This window comes from Toxorhynchites rutilus, chromosome 2 (genome assembly GCF_029784135.1).
Source record: "Toxorhynchites rutilus septentrionalis strain SRP chromosome 2, ASM2978413v1, whole genome shotgun sequence".
Taxonomy (NCBI): Eukaryota; Metazoa; Arthropoda; class Insecta; order Diptera; family Culicidae; genus Toxorhynchites; species Toxorhynchites rutilus.
The window spans coordinates 11,403,992-11,421,742 of NC_073745.1; the positions used below are offsets into that span (position 1 = coordinate 11,403,992).

The following is a 17,751-nucleotide window of genomic DNA, read 5'->3' on the forward strand; positions in this document are numbered from 1 at the left end:
ACAAAAATCGTAATTTTTCAAAGAAGTGTCAACCGCTGGACTAGTTTTTGTCATTTACCCTGACAATTCAAGACTTGATGTAGTGCTTGGCAAAAACACAAAAACCCTAGAAAATAAAGTTGCATTAAAAAATTATAGGAGGTTGTGTCCAAGATACGATCGCATTGTTGACGTAGAACTACGCTGCTATTTTATTTAATTCGCTTGTTTATACCTTCGGATATTATTCTATAATGCTGTGAAATTTTCGAAACAACTGCTTAGTAGAATAATCTCTGAAATAGTTTTTGACGTAGAACTACGTCTTTCATTAAGGGTGTCAAATCAGAAAACAGGTCACGTTTTTATAAAGTTAACGTTAATAACTATTTTTGCCGCGAACGGATTTGGGCGATTTACATACTAAACGAATCGGAAATTCCGTAAGATTTGTTTAATATGCCATACATTAGAATCCCCTGGTTAGTAAATGGTTAAAATTCATGAAAACTTTAAGTGTTTCTATTTTCCCATACATTTGTTCTGTCCATTTGAGTGCTTTCCCGAACACAGCTATCAATAACGAGCAACTTATCGACTACCAACGGAGGGGAAATCGTAGGATTTAAAGTCTCCGTGAACAAAGGAAAAGAAGAAGAATGAAGGGGAATACTTGCCTAGAGTATAAACAGTGGATCTCGCTGGGGCAAACTTTCATTCGGCATCGGACTGTTGAGTAATCCAGTTCACTTTGCTTTCGCTGCGCTTCGATCTAAGATTGGACCCCACCAGTGGTAATCCAACTTGGAAATCGTCGTTTGATTTTTCTGTTCGTTTTTCGCGTTATTCGTATCGTGTGTTCTTCTTTCCGCGTCATAAATTGGACGCTTCGCGTAGTGCGCGATGAGCAAGAAGAAGAGGAAGGCAGGCTCGAGCCCTGCAAAAAACGAACGCAATGCCAGGGGCAATGAAATTTCGAGGCAAGCGTCATCTAATGATGCACGCGATGTTGGTGCAGTGAAAAGCGCTCGCGCTGAACCGTGCCTTGGCGAGTGTGACACCGCATCGAACAACAGCGAAGTAGACGATTTCAGCGCGTCGGTCGAAAATGTAAACGCCGTTATCCAGGCATCAACCAAAATCAAGCTCCCCCCGCTGGGGGTGAAGGCGGTCGCTCTTGACAAACTCATCAGCGAATTTGCATCGATGGGTGTTACAGCATAGTACAAGCTGTGTGGCATAATTCAGTCTTTTTCCAAGCAGTTAACATTGTTTCTTTTTCATCATAATCATAAGGGCTGTTTCATAAGGGCTTCCTTGGTTCCTTTGAGAATGCATCAAGGCATTAAACTGACGTTATGGCGAAGCAGGCGTTAAGGTTATGCTCCAAAAAAATATTTGGGGAATACCAAGCATCTTGAATGTCTTACTGAAATGTTATAAGTTATTTAGGTTCGCGTGCCAGTCGCAAAACTGCCTTCAACTAGGATTCCATTTGCGCTAATATTGATCATAATGAAACATTGCTACTGTTTTAGAGGTTGTTGATATTAACAAAAAGAGTTTATTTCGCTTGATTAGTCACCAACAAAGTAAATTTCGTTCTGGAATTTTGTATGTGATTAGGTTTCGTTTGCTAGTAGCAAAAATTCCTCCGCTAAGGGTTACAGCTGCGCTTCTCATGCAGAGCATGAGAAAGTAATGCAACTTTTTTTGAGGCCAGCAATATTAACAGAAGCATTTTTTTAGAATAGCGCAACATGATAAGACGTGTTTATATTCCTAGTTGTTTCAAGCCACCAATGTATGGCTCCGTATGCATGCTATGGCAAACGCTTGTTTGACGCTTGGTTTACGTTATACGAACGATGCCTAGAGGTGCGATTCCACTGAGGCAATTCTAAATAACATGTAGCATGATATTTGATACTAGCAAGTGTTGTCATTGTTCTTTCCATGCGGTGCCAAAAATATATTGATGTAGTTATGAGATGTGGAATAATGGTGCTGGTGCAACATGTATATAATCGACTGTTGCCGAATCTATGTCAATTGCGAAAACAGCCACTGGAATAAATTGCATACGACATACGATCAGCTAGTGTTTTGTTTTACGAGAACAAGAATGAATCATCAATCAATTATCGTCAACTGATTCTACAATGAAAAAATTATAGGAGGTTGTGTCCAAGATACGACCGCATTGTTGACGTAGAACTACGCTGTTATTTTATACAAGTCGCATGTTTATACCTTCGGATATTATTCTATAATGCTGTGAAATTTTAGAAACAACTGCTTAGTAGAATAATGTCTGAAATAATTTTTTCATTGTAGAATCAGTTGACGATAATTGATTGATGATTCATTCTTGCCCTCGCAAAACAATCGTATGTCGCAATTTATTTCATGTCAATGCATTGAAAATTTACCTCGAAGGCTATTCCGGTGGCCTTTTTCGAAATTGACATAGACTCGGCAACAGTCGATTATATACATGTTGCAGCAGCACCATTATTCCATATCTCATAACTACATCAATATATCTTTGGCACCGCATGTAAACAACAACAATGACAACACTTGCAAGTATCAAATATCATGCTACATGTTATTTAGTATTGCCTCAAAGGAATCGCACCTCTAGATATCGTTCGTACAAACTAAGCGTAAACCAAGCGCCAAACAAGCGTTCACCATAGCATGCATACAGAGCCATACATTGGTGGCTTGAAACTACTAGCAATATAAACATTTCTCATCATTTTGCGCTATTCTCAAAAGAAACGCTTCAGTTAATATTACTGGCCTCGAAAAAAGATGCATTACTTTCTCATGCTCAAGATAAGCGCATCTGCCATTCTTAGTGGAGAATGTTTTACTACTGGCGAGCGAAACCAAATCACATACAATATTCCAGAACGACATTTACTTTCATGGTGACTAAATAAACGAAATAATCTCTTTCTGTTCATCTCAACAACCTCGAAAAGAGTAGCTTTGCTTCATTATGATCACGATTAGCGAGCGCAAATGCAATCCTAGTTGAAGGCAGTTTTGCGACTGGCACGCGAACCCAAATAACTTATAACATTCCAGTAAGACATTCAAGATGCTTGGTAATCCTAAATAATTTTTTGGTGCACAACCTTAACGCCTGCTTCGCCATAACGTTAGTTTAATGCATTGATGTATTATCAAAGGCACCAACGAAGCCTGTATGAAGACGGAAAATAAACAATGTTAACTGCTTGGAAAAAGACTGAATTATGCCACACAGCTTGTACTATGCTGTAACACCCATCGATGCGAATTTGCTGATGAGTTTGTCAAGAGCGACCGCCTTCACCACCAGCGGGGGGAGCTTGATTTTGGTTGATGCCTGGGCGTTTACATTTTCGACCGACGCGCCGAAATCGCCTACTTCGCTGTTGTTCGGTGCGGTGTCACATTCGCGAAGGCTCGGTTCAGTGCGAGCGCACCAACACCGCGTGCATCATTAGATGACGCTTACCTCGTAATTTTATTGCCCCTGGCAATGCGTTCGTTTTATGCAGGGCTCGAGCCTGCCTTCCTCTTCTTCTTGCTCATCGCGCACTACGCGAAGCGTCCAATTTATGACGCGGAAAGAAGAACACACGATACGAATAACGCGAAAAACGAACAGAAAAATCAAACGACGATTTCCAAGTTGGATTACCACTGGTGGGGTCCAATCTTAGATCGAAGCGCAGCGAAAGCAAAGTGAACTGGATTACTCAACAGTCCGATGCCGAATGAAAATTTGCCCCAGCGAGATCTACTGTTTATACTCTAGGCAAGTATTCCCCTTCATTCTTCTTCTTTTCCTTTGTTCACGGAGACTTTAAATCCTACGATTTCCCCTCCGTTGGTAGTCGATAAGTTGCTCGTTATTGATAGCTGTGTTCGGGAAAGCACTCAAATGGACAGAACAAATGTATGGGAAAATAGAAACACTTAAAGTTTTCATGAATTTTAACCATTTACTAACCAGGGGATTCTAATGTATGGCATATTAAACTAATCTTACGGAATTTCCGATTCGTTTAGTATGTAAATCGCCCAAATCCGTTCGCGGCAAAAATAGTTATCAACGTTAACTTTATTTTATAAAAACGTGACCTGTTTTCTGATTTGACACCCTTAATGAAAGACGTAGTTCTACGTCAAAAACTATTTCAGAGATTATTCTACTAAGCAGTTGTTTCGAAAATTTCACAGCATTATAGAATAATATCCGAAGGTATAAACAAGCGATTTAAATAAAATAACAGCGTAGTTCTACGTCAACAATGCGATCGTATCTTGGACACAACCTCCTATAATTTTTTTATCTGTGCAACGGACAATTTCGGGGTTCGGATCATGCTTCATTTGCATTCGTGGATATCCGAACATCAGTAACAACAGTAACATCAGTAACATCAGTAAGCGAATTGAATGAACATTTATAGTCCTACGACCACAATGCGATCGTATTTCGAACACCCTCTATAATTTTATGTTAGAGATAGTAGGTGGATATTTCGATGAAATCACAGAAATGTAACCAATGTCTTAAGAACGCTGAAATTGAGAAAATATCTATTCAATTTACCTCTTTTATCGACCCTCATGGCGGTAGCTTCCTTTTTCGAGTCCACGTTTGAAGAATGTGATTTAGAATGGCCTAGTGAAATTTGTATTATTTATATATGTACCAAGAATATAATCGCGTTTAAACCTTTTGATGATTGCATATGATTTGATGAATTCACTTCGTTATAAGATTTTCCAAGAGATTCCACTCCCAAGGGCACATGGTCAGACCGGTGATCAGATTGTCGATTTGAAATTATGGGATCTGACACTCTATGTTTGGGATTCTCTATGAAATATAAAAAATCTAGTTATTGAACAGATGCATACGACAGGGTTGCTGACATCCACCTTTGAGATCGTCTATCGTTTTCGAATAGACGTAAACACTGTATTTTCCCTTCGCGGATTGTTTTCCTGTACAATATAGATACTTGTTTTATGAAAAAAATAATGTCACTATGTTTGAGCAGTTATAACGGGTGGCAACTAAAATTTTGGAATTTTTATTAAGCCCCCTATGCTGAACAACAAACTAGCTCAGAGAGAAATGAAAATGTTAGAATTGCATAGAAATCTCGGTAAAAGTGTGTGTGAGGCAAGACGTGCCGTCTCATATACCACCCTTTATTATATGGCTTGAACTCGATCAACTATCACAATCGCAGCTCACGTCAGAGAGAGAGAGAGAGAGAGAGAGAGAGAGAGTCAAACAGCCAGCCAAGTAAGACGTACATTCGTGCTCCGGGCGCAATGGGTGATTCCCAGCGGCAGTATCAAGCTACACAAAGTTTACGATTCAAAATTTGAAAAGGGAAAATGTTGCGGCTTCGACTTTTTAACATAACCTAAGATCCTTAATAACTATTCGCAAGCAAGGTAGTGGAAGACCAAACAAATTGATGACGCAAAAGGACTCTTTTCTCTTTTTCGTGCCTTCAACCTCGAGAAGCTGGAATTGACAGGTGGTTCGTTTTCAACAGTATGAGGATGAGGCATAGAAGATGCGAGAGGGGAAGAAAAACGACAGCGACTATTTTTGTTTACAAACAAACCAGGTCTAATTTTTATGCTACAGAGCGTTTTCACACCACACCAACAGTTATCTATGCTGAGAACCGGTATCAACCGAACCAGCTTAGTGTCCCACAACCTGTACGATCAGTTTAATCTCCAGCTGAAGCAGCAGTCGCCGGGAAAGACATGCCTGAATACCCACTGGTGAATAGCGTACCGCTGAGCTCACTCAATCGTAATGGGTCGCCAACGACTAACCAAAGCGAACTTAAAGGAACTTAAAGCAGTACGGCACTAGTCCGCCGGCTCTTCCATATACCCACCAGTAAAACTTCCACAATCACTGGATTGCTAATCCCAGCAGCAACGGCAACATCCCTCACGTCCCGTAAAAGCAATGGAAACAATAACTTGCAGCAGTCATTGAATCACAACGATGATGCCAACAGCGTAAAACGCCGTTTATGCGCAACAAACACACAGTGGTATGCTATCCCCATTGCCCATTTATTGTCCTCTTCCTCGAAAAACTTTATCCGTTTGTTTGTAAAAACATTAGGCCGCTGTCAATCCAAACTCAAGTAATGGCTGAAGAGCAATTCTGACTTAACGCTCCACCTTATTATACCGCCATACCTTCAACATCAAGGATTCACTGAGCCAATGGGATTGAACTATTCTCACCAGTACATCTGCAAAACATCAAAAAAGTTAGAATAAAGAGACGAAAGAAGACAAGAGCCCCGGGATACGCTGAGAAACAGATGAAATCGCTGTAATCTCAATAATACTATTCCATTGATAGCTCTACTGCATCTCCGTACATAAAATACAAGTTTGAACATTTGAACAGAAAGTGATGATGTACATTGCCATTTCCGAGAGAGGTATTTCTAGGCCATGGTTCAAGCCCTCCGGTTGCCTATCAATCAAGATGTGTACCAGAACGAGTGTTTGAAGAAAATTTTGATCCCGTTTCAACGAAAAGATGAAACATACTCATGCAGATGAACAATATGTGTTTTGGGCGGATAAAGCGTCATAACATTACGCAAAAAACAACAAACAAATTTGCCTCAGTGCCGCCCAATCGAAGATTTCTTCTGAGTTTTGAGCTCCTCGGTGCACAAAAATAACTGGAGAGTCACGAATTGCAAACAGGAGGTTGGAAGAATCAAGAGATGCATTCCTAAAGTTGACATGAAGGCGTACAACGCTCCTGTCCCGATGTCAAACGATGTTTTTGATTCCTATACAGGGGGTCACTAGGGTGCCAATGAAAATGGTCATCTCGAATTTCAAAAAGTTACGCCATAAAAAATGTAAACCACCACGAAAAAACACCCTATGCAAAATATCAGCTCAATCGGACTTAAGGAAGAGTGACGCAAAGCGGTCAAAGTTTGAGTTTTTTGAAAATCAAAAAACTACCCAAGGACTAAAGGACTAAAGGAAATCGAGTTTTTTGAAAAAAAAAATTAATGTCAAATGTTTTAAAATTGCATGAAACGTCGAGATCTAGTGTCATCTCGAAATATTGTTTTTGTTAAAAATCGGCACTCTGGGACATTTTTCGTAGAGTGACCCCTAGGGTGCCAATGAATGTATGGAAAAAAATCGACACTCAAATTTCAAAAAGAGTGCCAAGAATTTTTGACAAGAAAAAAATTTCGGGAAGACACTAGATCTCGTTTCATGCCATTTTAAGACATCTGGCATCAAAAATTTTTTTTTGGAAACCCCGATTTCCTTTACTTCCCCCTTGGGTGATTTTTGATTTTCAAAAAACTCAAACTTTGACCGCTTTGCGCCGATCTTCCTTAAGTCCGATTGAGCTGAAATTTGGCATAGGTGTTTTTTCGAGGTGGACATTTTGTATAGGGTAACTTTTAGAAATTTTAGAGTCGATTTTTTCCCATACATTCATTGGCACCCTAGGGGTCAACTACGAAAAATGTAACGTCTGTTAAGAGTTTTCAAATGCATACTACGCAGAATCATTCTCACGATATATGTTATAATATATACCATTAGACGGCAAATTTATCCAGCATCTTTTTCGCCTGAGACATTAACAGTGGAAATAATAAAACAAGTGAGCAATTTATCGAATAGAAGAGGTATGTTTTGCGAGCGGATGCGAAGGTAAATCATGTATCATGCAATTATGTGCAATAATTCGTTCTATCAAGTGTCACACATACAGCGATCGTTCTTTAAACTAACAGACTTCTGAACAATTAAAAGAATTACATTAAAAAAACAACTGGTCTGAACAATCACAGTCCTACGTCAAACCTCCGTCTATGCCCCTAGGCTCAGCCAATGCCTTCTACTTTTTTCAACAATGGACAATGTATCTTTAATGTCAATAAATCAGATCTTCTTCAAATATGTTTGTCTTTTTTTTTTAAGATTGAGAAAGAAAATCCAAAATTTTAGTTGACACCCTTTAGTATGCATACACTGGGGTAGAACCAATGTTAATACTTGATTCACAAGAAGCGCTTACCTTCAACAGTTGTATTCCTATTTTGTGTTTCAACCGTTCCTTTGTCCTCGCCAAATTTCTCAGTACGTTCTATGTCCAAACTCATAGGATTTGGTTGGTTAGGAGATGGAAAGTTTGATATTTTTGGAGGGGATCGTTCATATCGTTTTGGATTCTCTTTGGAATATGAAAAGAAGAATGGCATACAAATAAAAAAAAAATATGATTACTGACATCTATCTTCGTTATCATTACTCATTTTCAAATCGGTATAACCGTTCTCGGCTTGTTTTTCTGCGGAAAGTAATGTTAAATTATATTTGAATAACAAAATTCAACAGTTATTTCCCAAAAAACCACTTACTTTGAACAATTCGGTTCCTATCGTTTGTTCCAGTCGTCGTATAAAGTTTTGGGTTCTTGCTGTTATGGATTTTCCCAGAATGTTCTCTTTTTAGAGGTACAAGATCTGTTGGGTCGGTAGACGTACGATTTAAAGGATTTGGAAGACATCGTCGATGTTTTGGATTTTCTTTAAAATATAAAATGAGATTCACAAACAAATGCATGGGGCATGGTCACGGACGTCTATCTACCTTCGTAATCTTCACTCGTTTTCGAATCGGCATAGACATTTTGTTTACCCCTCCTAGATTTGTTCTCTGCAAAATAAAATTTTAATCAACAAAAAGGTAAACATGTTGAATTCAACAGTTCATTTAAGAAAAGCCCTTACTTTCTTCAGATGTATTCCTAATGTTTGTTTTGTGTGACTTTCTGTAAGGAATAACTTTCCAACCAATAGGTGCATCTGAAAATATCATGACCATAAAAATATACGTATAATCACACTTAAAGGCTTTATAACACGAACAAGGGAAATTATAATGCAAGATGATGCATATTGATCCGTATTTCCTGATAGTTAGTCAAAATCGTATACCTTCCTTAGATTGTGTGTCTTGGTCACGAAATGATTTCTTCTCAGAAGGAACACTTTGGTCCTCATCACTCGGATGTGTGGGCACAATCGCAGATGGAATTGCTGATACCTTTAGCACTTCTTTCTGGGATTCCATCGGTCGACTACTCGGGCTATGTATCCCAGCATGCTCGGGAACTGATAATGTTTTGCGATTGTTGGTTAAAGTTTTTCGATGATGTCTCAAACCAACATCACTTTGGGATGATTTACAATTTGATTCACCCCGCTTTGAGACACTACTCCCAGTGTTTTCTAGTATCGGAGATAAAAGAGGACTTTCGGGTGATAAAATGCTTGAAATGATTATTCCACTTGTGACACTTTCCAACTGAGCCGAACTTTCAGACTTCAATGCATTGGACGCAGACTTCAAATATTTTTCAATTCTAGCGGTACACAATTATTTATGAGTTTTCTATAATCCTTTGAAATGGCAGTGAAGTTAAATACCTATTATGATCATGGTTCTCCCGGGATTGTAGCTGTTGATCACGAAATGTTTTCTTCTCAGATAGAGCATTTTGAATGTTTTCATTCGACAGTTTGGACTCAACCGTAGGTGGAATTGCTGATACATTTGTTACTGCTTTTTGTGATTTCACTGGTAGGCTGATATTGTTCGACTCATAATCACTACTTGGGCTATGTATCCTAGCGTTCTCGGGAACAGATAGCGTTTCGCGATTGTTGGTTAAAGTTTTTCGTTGATGTTTCAAACCAACATCAATTTGGGATGTATTAAGCTTCGATTCACTTTGCTTTGAAATTATATTCCCAGTTTTTTCTATAATCGAAGGTAGGAGAGGAATTTCGGATGATAAAGTACTTGAAATAGTCATTCCGCTTGTGACACTTTCCAGCTGAGCCGAACTTTCAGACTTCAATGCTTTTGATGCAGTTTTCAAATAGCTTTGAATTCTATCGGTATACAATTATTTACGAGTTTATTATATCAACAGTAATTTTCTATAACACTTTAAAATGGCAGTAAAGATTGTCTTGAAAATAACTAAAAAGTAGAATACCTATTATAATCATCTTCCTCTCTGGATTGTAGCTGTGCGAATCGATCGTCTGTAACCATTCGTCTCAACTCTTGTATCTGAACACTGTATTCGTTCGCCAGTGCCTCGCATCGAGCAGCATTGCCTTGCTCTTCTATCAACTTTCTACTCAAATCATCCATCTGCTGCTTCAACGAAGCTACCTCCTGGTTCAACTGATTCGAAACAATTCTCTGTTGTTCGACCTCCGAGCGACTTGCGGCCAGCAGTTCCTGCAACCCGTCAATCGCTGCCTTGTCACCGGTTTTCATCAACGATAACTGTCGCTTCAGCGTGTCATTCTCTCTGTTCAGCTGTTGGCGAATATTCGAATGCTCATTCAGCTCATCGTTTAGCTTATCCTTTTGCATGTCTAATTTATTACATAAATCCTTGGTGGCTTCCAAATCTTCACGAAGATTGTGCTTCTCCTCCCTGAGACATTGAACCTCAGACTCGAGCGAAACAATGTTCGTCGACAGCTCATTAATCTGCTGCTCGTGCGTCTTAATCTCTGTTTCGCGCAATCCGACCTGCTGCTGGAGTCCGTTAATGCGGCCCTCTGCTTCCTGGAGCAATTTTCTGCACGTTGCACGATGCGCGAGAATGGGATTCCCAGAGGAAATTTTTGTTCCATTCCCGAACGATGCAGCGAAGGACCAGAGCGCACGGTAAGTGAGTGAGAAATTGATACGAGAGAAGGATATAAGTATAAAAATAAATTGGCAATAAAACAATAAACGTTGGAAAAACTAATTATCTCCTATAGCCATATTTATACCTACGAACACGAGAGGCGACCGTGTGTTATAAGTGTGGTTCACCGCACACACGGACCCAACCCATTCCCATACGTTAGACGGGGAACGGATTACAAATGGAATCGGGCAAGAGAGAGATAGACAGAAAAAAAGAGAACACGAGAGCAAGGATATCACTAACCGGGGGGCAAAAAGTTAATTCCAGTTATTTTCTAATTTATGATACTAGAGTGCGAATAGATGAGCGGAAGTGCATCAACCTGAAGCTTCCTCGAAGGAAATAAAATGATAGAAGGTATGATCTTGGTCGGTTGTATTTGTGTATAGTATTGTGTGATGTCAAATGATGGTGGAAAAAGCAACATAACGTAGATTGACTATTAATAGAATGTAATACTTACTTTGCTTCTGCACTCTCAGCTTCCAAGGTGTGATTGCTGATTTCCAGCATGTTAACCCCTTCAGAGAGGGATTTGTAGTGCTCCAACATCGACTCACGCTCCCGTTCCTGAGAAAAAAAAACGAAACGAACAGAAATTGACTCTGATTCGCAATCAACATTGTCTTAATTTGTTCTCACAATACAAATCTACTAATTGAAATAAACAAGCTAATCTGTTCGCGAACGTATATCTTTGAAGCAGTCTACGTTTAATAGATAAACACTGCAATCGTCATTCCAGCCGTCTCGTATTTTCTTCTGCATTCCGAATCAAGTCGTCGCTATGCTAAACCTAATTACCTTAGTGCACAACAACTCCTCCGCACGCTGAATCTCCTGAACATATTCGCGTAATTGTGACTTCATCCTTTCCACCTCCTGCTGGCAGTCGGCAAGCTTTCGCTTCGTTAGTGTTAGCTCCGAGGTGGCATCACTCAGCCCATTCGCCAGACGGCTGCGAATGATAACAAACATTGAATATAAACTGTGCGGGAGCGGAAGTCAAATTGCATTCGAGTAATGAAACGAAGAACAATTGATTTAAGGTCAAATATTTCTTCAATATATTGAAGAAAGAAAAGATTTTTTACATTTTTTATTTTTTGAAACATTCATTAAAAATAGGGTTGCAGCAATAGTATTTCAAGTGTTCGTCTCCACCCAACTTAGAATTATAGAATAAAGATGTGGAGTACAAAAAACGTTTAGCTTTCGGATTAGGATTGTGGACACCTCTCCCTCTCTTACGTAACGAAGTTCGTGTTTCGAACACAGTATGTAACGCAAGTTCTAACCGCCTCATCTTCCCCTTCTCATGTTACGTAATTCGTGCACGACAGGTGAATATTCCAGAAAAATAAGAAAATTTAAAAAAGGTTTACACATTGGAAAGATTTGCGAAAAAAAATAGTACGCATTTGTTCTGCAGTGAAAAGTTTTTTCAATTGAAAATAACGTTGACGAAATTGTGAAAATAATTACTAGCACGAAATAATGTTCAATTCTGAGGATTCAGATATCAAGACGAAAATGAAGATGCAACGCAAAATGAAGTTCATAGCATGTTTATGTTGATTTTCATTCCACTTGTTTTCATTGATAGATTTGTTTAATTTTTATCGATAATTGCTTGAGCAGAGAAATTTTTATTTCGATGTATGTGGACAAAAATATCGGGAAGAAATGAGAAATCAATTTCTTTCTGTTTTTTTAAAGATAGCAAATCCAATTAACGTTATCAACTATCTTTCATTTGATTTCTATAGCGTGGTTGTAGAAATTCCATTCAGTACTGAGATATTGTATGAACGAAAAATTTCCAATCCATATTTGATAATAAATAGTTCAATAAATAATCATCGAAAAACAGTTTTGAAAACTCTAATAAATTCTATACACCCAGGATTGTTTTACTCGCGGGATAGAATTTTGTTATGATTTGTCGCGGTACACCATAATAGATATACATATATATAGTATTTTCTCAAATTTTCATTTCTAATCCTATTGAGAATGGGGAAAAAAAGAAAAAATAGTGAACCATATAGGAGAATTATCTTATTATTATCTTCAAAAAATCACACATATCTATAAAATGCCTAGGAACTCTTCTAAATACGAGTTATAGTAGTACTTAATCTCTAAATCCTAAAAAAAATCAATATTTCAAGATTTTTTTACTTTTTACTTCAATTTTTTAGGAATTTATTTTTTGATTATATTTCTCGATATATCATAGTAAGATGCACTTTCATTTTTTTTTCAAATCCTTTCAAATAACTTTTTTAAATTTTCTTTAAATTAATTTATTTTACCCATACAAGTTGTACAGGTTTTGGCCTATAACTTTTCTTAGACCCTTTTCCGACGAATGAAAATTTGGGTAAAGATAAATAAAAATATGTTATATCGAATGAGTACTATCTCGAGAATGTGTTTTCGTTCCTTTCAAATAACTTTTTTTCAATTCTCTTTAAAATAATTTTTTTCTCCCATGCAATTTGGCCTATAACTTTTCTCAGACCCTTTACCGATTAATGAAATTATGGCAGGAAGATAGGTAAAATATTTCTCTATCGGATAACTTCGATAACTCTATTCGAACAACTTTTTTTGATTTTCAAAATGTATATTTTCCTATATTGACCCATGCACACGTTTCAGTATATAACTTTTCTTCGTCACGATCAAGAAAAAAATGAATTATGCAAAAAGATGAATGATTCAATTCTCTATCTAATGAGCAAGGACGAATGTTGTTGTTCTGAAAACAATTTGATTATCCCCTCCTTTTTTCAACAGTTGCTCACTAACTATGTTTGCAGGATCAACTGGTAGTCATGGACGAACCGGCCGATGAAATAAGCTGTTAAGGAAGCCCCGTGCCCCGTGAACACAGCTGCGTTAAATTCCAACATTCCAAGAACAACACTCATAAGACACCTCAAATTTTTTCCACACCTAGGACCACTTCCGACAGCTTTCAGTCAGCAGCAGGAACAAGAAAACTCAAATAAAGTGACAGAACTGTTGTAAGTATCGAACACCTCCTCGACCTAGAAAGAAGAATCTATGGGAAGTCCGTGACGGAAATCAGAAAAATGGCTTTCGAACTGGTGGAAAAAACCGACTGGTTTTTAAAAAATAATCCGAATCTATCATTCCGGATACCGGAAGCTATCTTAGACATGAAAAAGAATTATAAAGCCCTTCTAGGTGATTTTAGTCAAGCTTTTTTGTTCAATCAATTCAAGAAAAAAATCAACATTCGTCTGTACTAGGATTGGACGATCTCGGATCAATTTTTAGAAAATCGTTTTTTTTTTTCATTTCGATTTTCGATTTTTTGGATCGATCTTTTGTACTCGAGAAAATAAAAAAAAAGATTTTTTTCCTTTCGATTTTTTCGGTCTTAGAAAAACTTTTTGTAGATTTTATTTTCCGTACACATCGATTTTAATCTCACCAAAGACCTAACCTAACCTAACAATTTTCAATATAATGTCAACATTTGGATCGTTTCCTCTACGATTAAATTCCGTACAAATGCTGACAGAGACAGAACTAGCGGCAGCTCAACTAGATGTTGACCTCTGCTCCAGGCCACAGGTTGTTTTTTAGAACTGGCGCCAAAATGAAGAATCGACTTCGGCTAAATGACAGACGTTGAGCACGATTGGCTTTTATGGGATCGTTGTCAGTTGAGTTCTGGCCAAATACCAGTTGTTGAATTTCTAATAATACTTCTTCAATTCATTATTTATTAAATAAAACGACTCTCTGACCCTTGAAAAAAAATTTTTTTTGCTGGACTTTGCTAAGGGTCAAAGCTAAATGCTTTTTATGTTTGAATAGAAATATGAAATTTGTATTCCCTATTTAAATAATAGACGACGCTCCTATAGAATAAACAGATAAATGGAAAAAGGAAAAGAATGATTTTTCGAAGATTGATTCTTTGATACCGATCAAATCAATGGATCGATCCCTATGCCGTTTAGAAAATCGATTCGACAAGATCGATCTTTTTATAAAGATCGCCCAATCCTAGTCTGTACCACCCTCTCCCTACCTAATAAAGTTGTGATATCAGATTAATCATAGTAATTTTTTATTCTCGTTGAAACAAAATAGCTAAAATCACATACATACTTTTTATGGTGTTCGTAGCTTCCCAGTTCCAAACATAATCGAGTAGTCATTGGCCCGATGTCGACCGAAACGAAGTAACATGCTACAAAAGTGCTGGAATCTACCTCCGCTTTACCCCCCGCAGGCAGCACTGACTATAGTTGAACTATAATTGTATGCAATTTTTTGGTACTGAGCGAAACGGCATCACTGTAGAGATTGCTTTTTCTCTTTCTCTCTAAATTGTCATTCAAAACATAACAGAGAATGACTCGAGAACTAAATTTTGTAAGTAAGGATAATTTTGATATTTAATAATAAAATATAAATGATGTTTCCTTGATTAATTTCAGTAACAAATTCAACAACACGAAGACAAAATACAGGCGAATTTGTGGTGAACGCAGCTAGTCTTTGTTGATATATCGCGTGAAAGGAAGGAAAGCAGCAGCAACAGCAAAAATGTATAAATGAAAATGAAAGAATAGCGGTGATCTGAATGGAATGAAAACGGAGTTTGCAGCTTCGGTAAAGTATTGTTTTTGGGATCAGACCAAAGCGCTCATCTCACCATAATCACCAACAACAACTTCAACACGAACGTAACCAATTTGAATACCCGTAAGTATGACTGGTTTTAATTTTTACTTATGATATGAATTTTGTTCTCTTTATTTCATTTCAGAATAAAAAAACTCATCCATCTCAACAGTCATGATTGCCCACGAAGTTAGGTGTGTCTGCTAGAGGGAACGAAAGGGATAAAAATAATTGAGCCGACTGCGATTCCGATGAAGAAATTTGTAGCTGACGGGAGTTTACTGATGACGGTATAATCGCTGCGAATAGTATATATCAACAGTGCACAATTGTATGAATTTATTATAAATAAATATTTGTAAACAACGCAATTTTTTGTTTTTTTTTTGCTTAACATTGAACTTTTTGAAAACACACAGCCATAAAAACGGTTGAGCAGTACTGCAATCGGTCGACGCGGTGCCAGATTGGCACAGGTTTGGCTCGAAATTGGTTGTCGAATACGAAGGGTAGGTCGACAAAATCGTTGCAAAATGGCACGATATCGGTTTCGTTGTCGACACCGTTTGTTGGGACCAATTCGACACAACAATGTAGAGTGGGTTACTACACCCTTCATTCTTCAACTGTAAAATTATACAAAACCATAAAAAACGCTTACCTATTCTCCGTAACGGCGTTATCGTGTGAACGCTTCAGTGTCGCCACCTGCTTTTTCAACGTGTCTGTTTCGGTAGCTACGCTTCGCAGTGTGCTTTCCTTCTGGATGTTGTCTACACTAGCGTTTCTGTAAAGATAAAAATAGAGGGCTTCAAGAAACGAATTTGTTTGTTTGTTTATTTAGTCAACAGGTAGCATTGTACCCCTAGACAAGAGACAACCGATGGAAATTCAACTTAATTGAATTGATTGTTTAACCGAGAAACAGAAATTAATTCAATATTGAGTATTCTCATTCTTCCTTCATTATTGATAACAAGAAGTTAACATCTGATCGCTCCACTGCACTTGTTTTTGCAGCATTAATGGTTTTGATTCGCATTTATTTGTTAAATACCCTGCGCGAAGGTCAAGCTCACTATCAAGGGAATGCGCTCGTTACGTAAAAACGACCATCATTCAAACCGCGCTGCGTATGTACATCACACTTATGTTAAGTGTTTAGGCGCCATTGACATTGTGGCCATCAGCAATGCAACGAACTACGCGGAATCAGTCAACGGCGTACCGTCAAACCGCTGTGAGACATCAACCGTACAAGTTAATTAAGAAAACAAAACGAGTAAAATGCTTGCACGATCCGGTAAAAAATGCGGCAGCGGTTTTGCGCCCCAAGAAGCTCTGCTGGTGCTGCTATCGGTCCGATTTTCATCGCCCGATCGTTATCTTTTGTCACACCGTTCAACTGTGGTTGGCGCTTCCGATTGAATGGTGGCGAAACCATAATTCATGGCATATCATGTCGTCAACGGTTAATTTTGTCGACAGTTGCTTTGCATTGTATTTAAAAGAATTCATGAAAATATTTAAAATTGTATCTCCAGAGGCGTTGTTTGAAACATACATATAGCGAACTTTTCGTTGGTGCAAAATTGTTTGCATATCCTCATGTGTTGTACTTACAATTAATCTTAAAAAAATACAGAGAGACTTGTAAGATTGTAAGAAGTGACTACCTTTGGCGCATGGCGACCGTATTTAGGTTTTTGAACGGAAAATTTCAAATCGCATTCTTTCGATTGGGTACCGAGAGCAAGTAATTCGATACCGCTGGATTTTCATTCGCGGGGCTATCCTTGAATTAATGAACAACTTAAGACCATAATTCGAAACCATTAAATGCATGAAAAACTTATCGATCATTCGAGAATTTGGTACAAATTTCATTTCAAAATAAAACTCACAAAAATTGTGAAATGCTTAATAATGATAATATAATGCAAGCATTTTAGCAGAATTCTCACCAATATCCCGTGCTCAAATGTTGCTGGTTCCCGTAGAGACGAGAAACAAAAAAAAATTGTTTAGAAAAAATCACACGGCGTAAGCGGCCAAATTATAGGTCCAAAACGAGAGATTAATTACTCATTAAACTCGTATCTCAATTTGTTCTTCGTTTTGTATGCCGTATGACAAAAACTACCGGTATTCTGATCAAATTCTCTTTCATACATAAAGGCAACAAAAGTGAATGATTCGAATCGACAAGAATGAAATTTACCAATAAAAAATACCAAATACTTTAAACCAAGAAATATCGAAAC

General features: G+C 37.8%; 1 protein-coding gene and 1 long non-coding RNA gene across 7 annotated transcripts in view; one reads left to right on the forward strand and one right to left on the reverse strand.

Moving 5' to 3' along the window:
* Positions 1 to 17,751, reverse strand: part of LOC129765420 (centrosomal protein of 135 kDa) — a 97,125-nt gene that overhangs the window by 3,821 nt on the left and 75,553 nt on the right. The window contains exons 1-11 of one of the 6 annotated variants that reach the window (XM_055765735.1): positions 10,097 to 10,257; positions 9,522 to 9,855; positions 9,030 to 9,457; positions 8,823 to 8,897; positions 8,683 to 8,748; positions 8,451 to 8,618; positions 8,342 to 8,380; positions 8,108 to 8,263; positions 4,930 to 4,995; positions 4,724 to 4,867; positions 4,598 to 4,669 (exon numbers count right to left, since the gene is read on the reverse strand). In XM_055765735.1, coding sequence (XP_055621710.1) covers positions 4,598 to 4,669; positions 4,724 to 4,867; positions 4,930 to 4,995; positions 8,108 to 8,263; positions 8,342 to 8,380; positions 8,451 to 8,618; positions 8,683 to 8,748; positions 8,823 to 8,897; positions 9,030 to 9,457; positions 9,522 to 9,855; positions 10,097 to 10,109 — 1,561 coding nt within the window. In that variant the 5' untranslated portion in view covers positions 10,110 to 10,257. The other 5 variants (XM_055765736.1, XM_055765737.1, XM_055765733.1 and 2 more) reach the window with 5 other exon arrangements.
* LOC129765424 (uncharacterized) lies at positions 13,638 to 15,786 on the forward strand. Its single transcript, XR_008741431.1, has 4 exons — positions 13,638 to 13,848; positions 14,987 to 15,235; positions 15,301 to 15,568; positions 15,633 to 15,786. It is a non-coding gene; the product is annotated as an uncharacterized LOC129765424 (long non-coding RNA).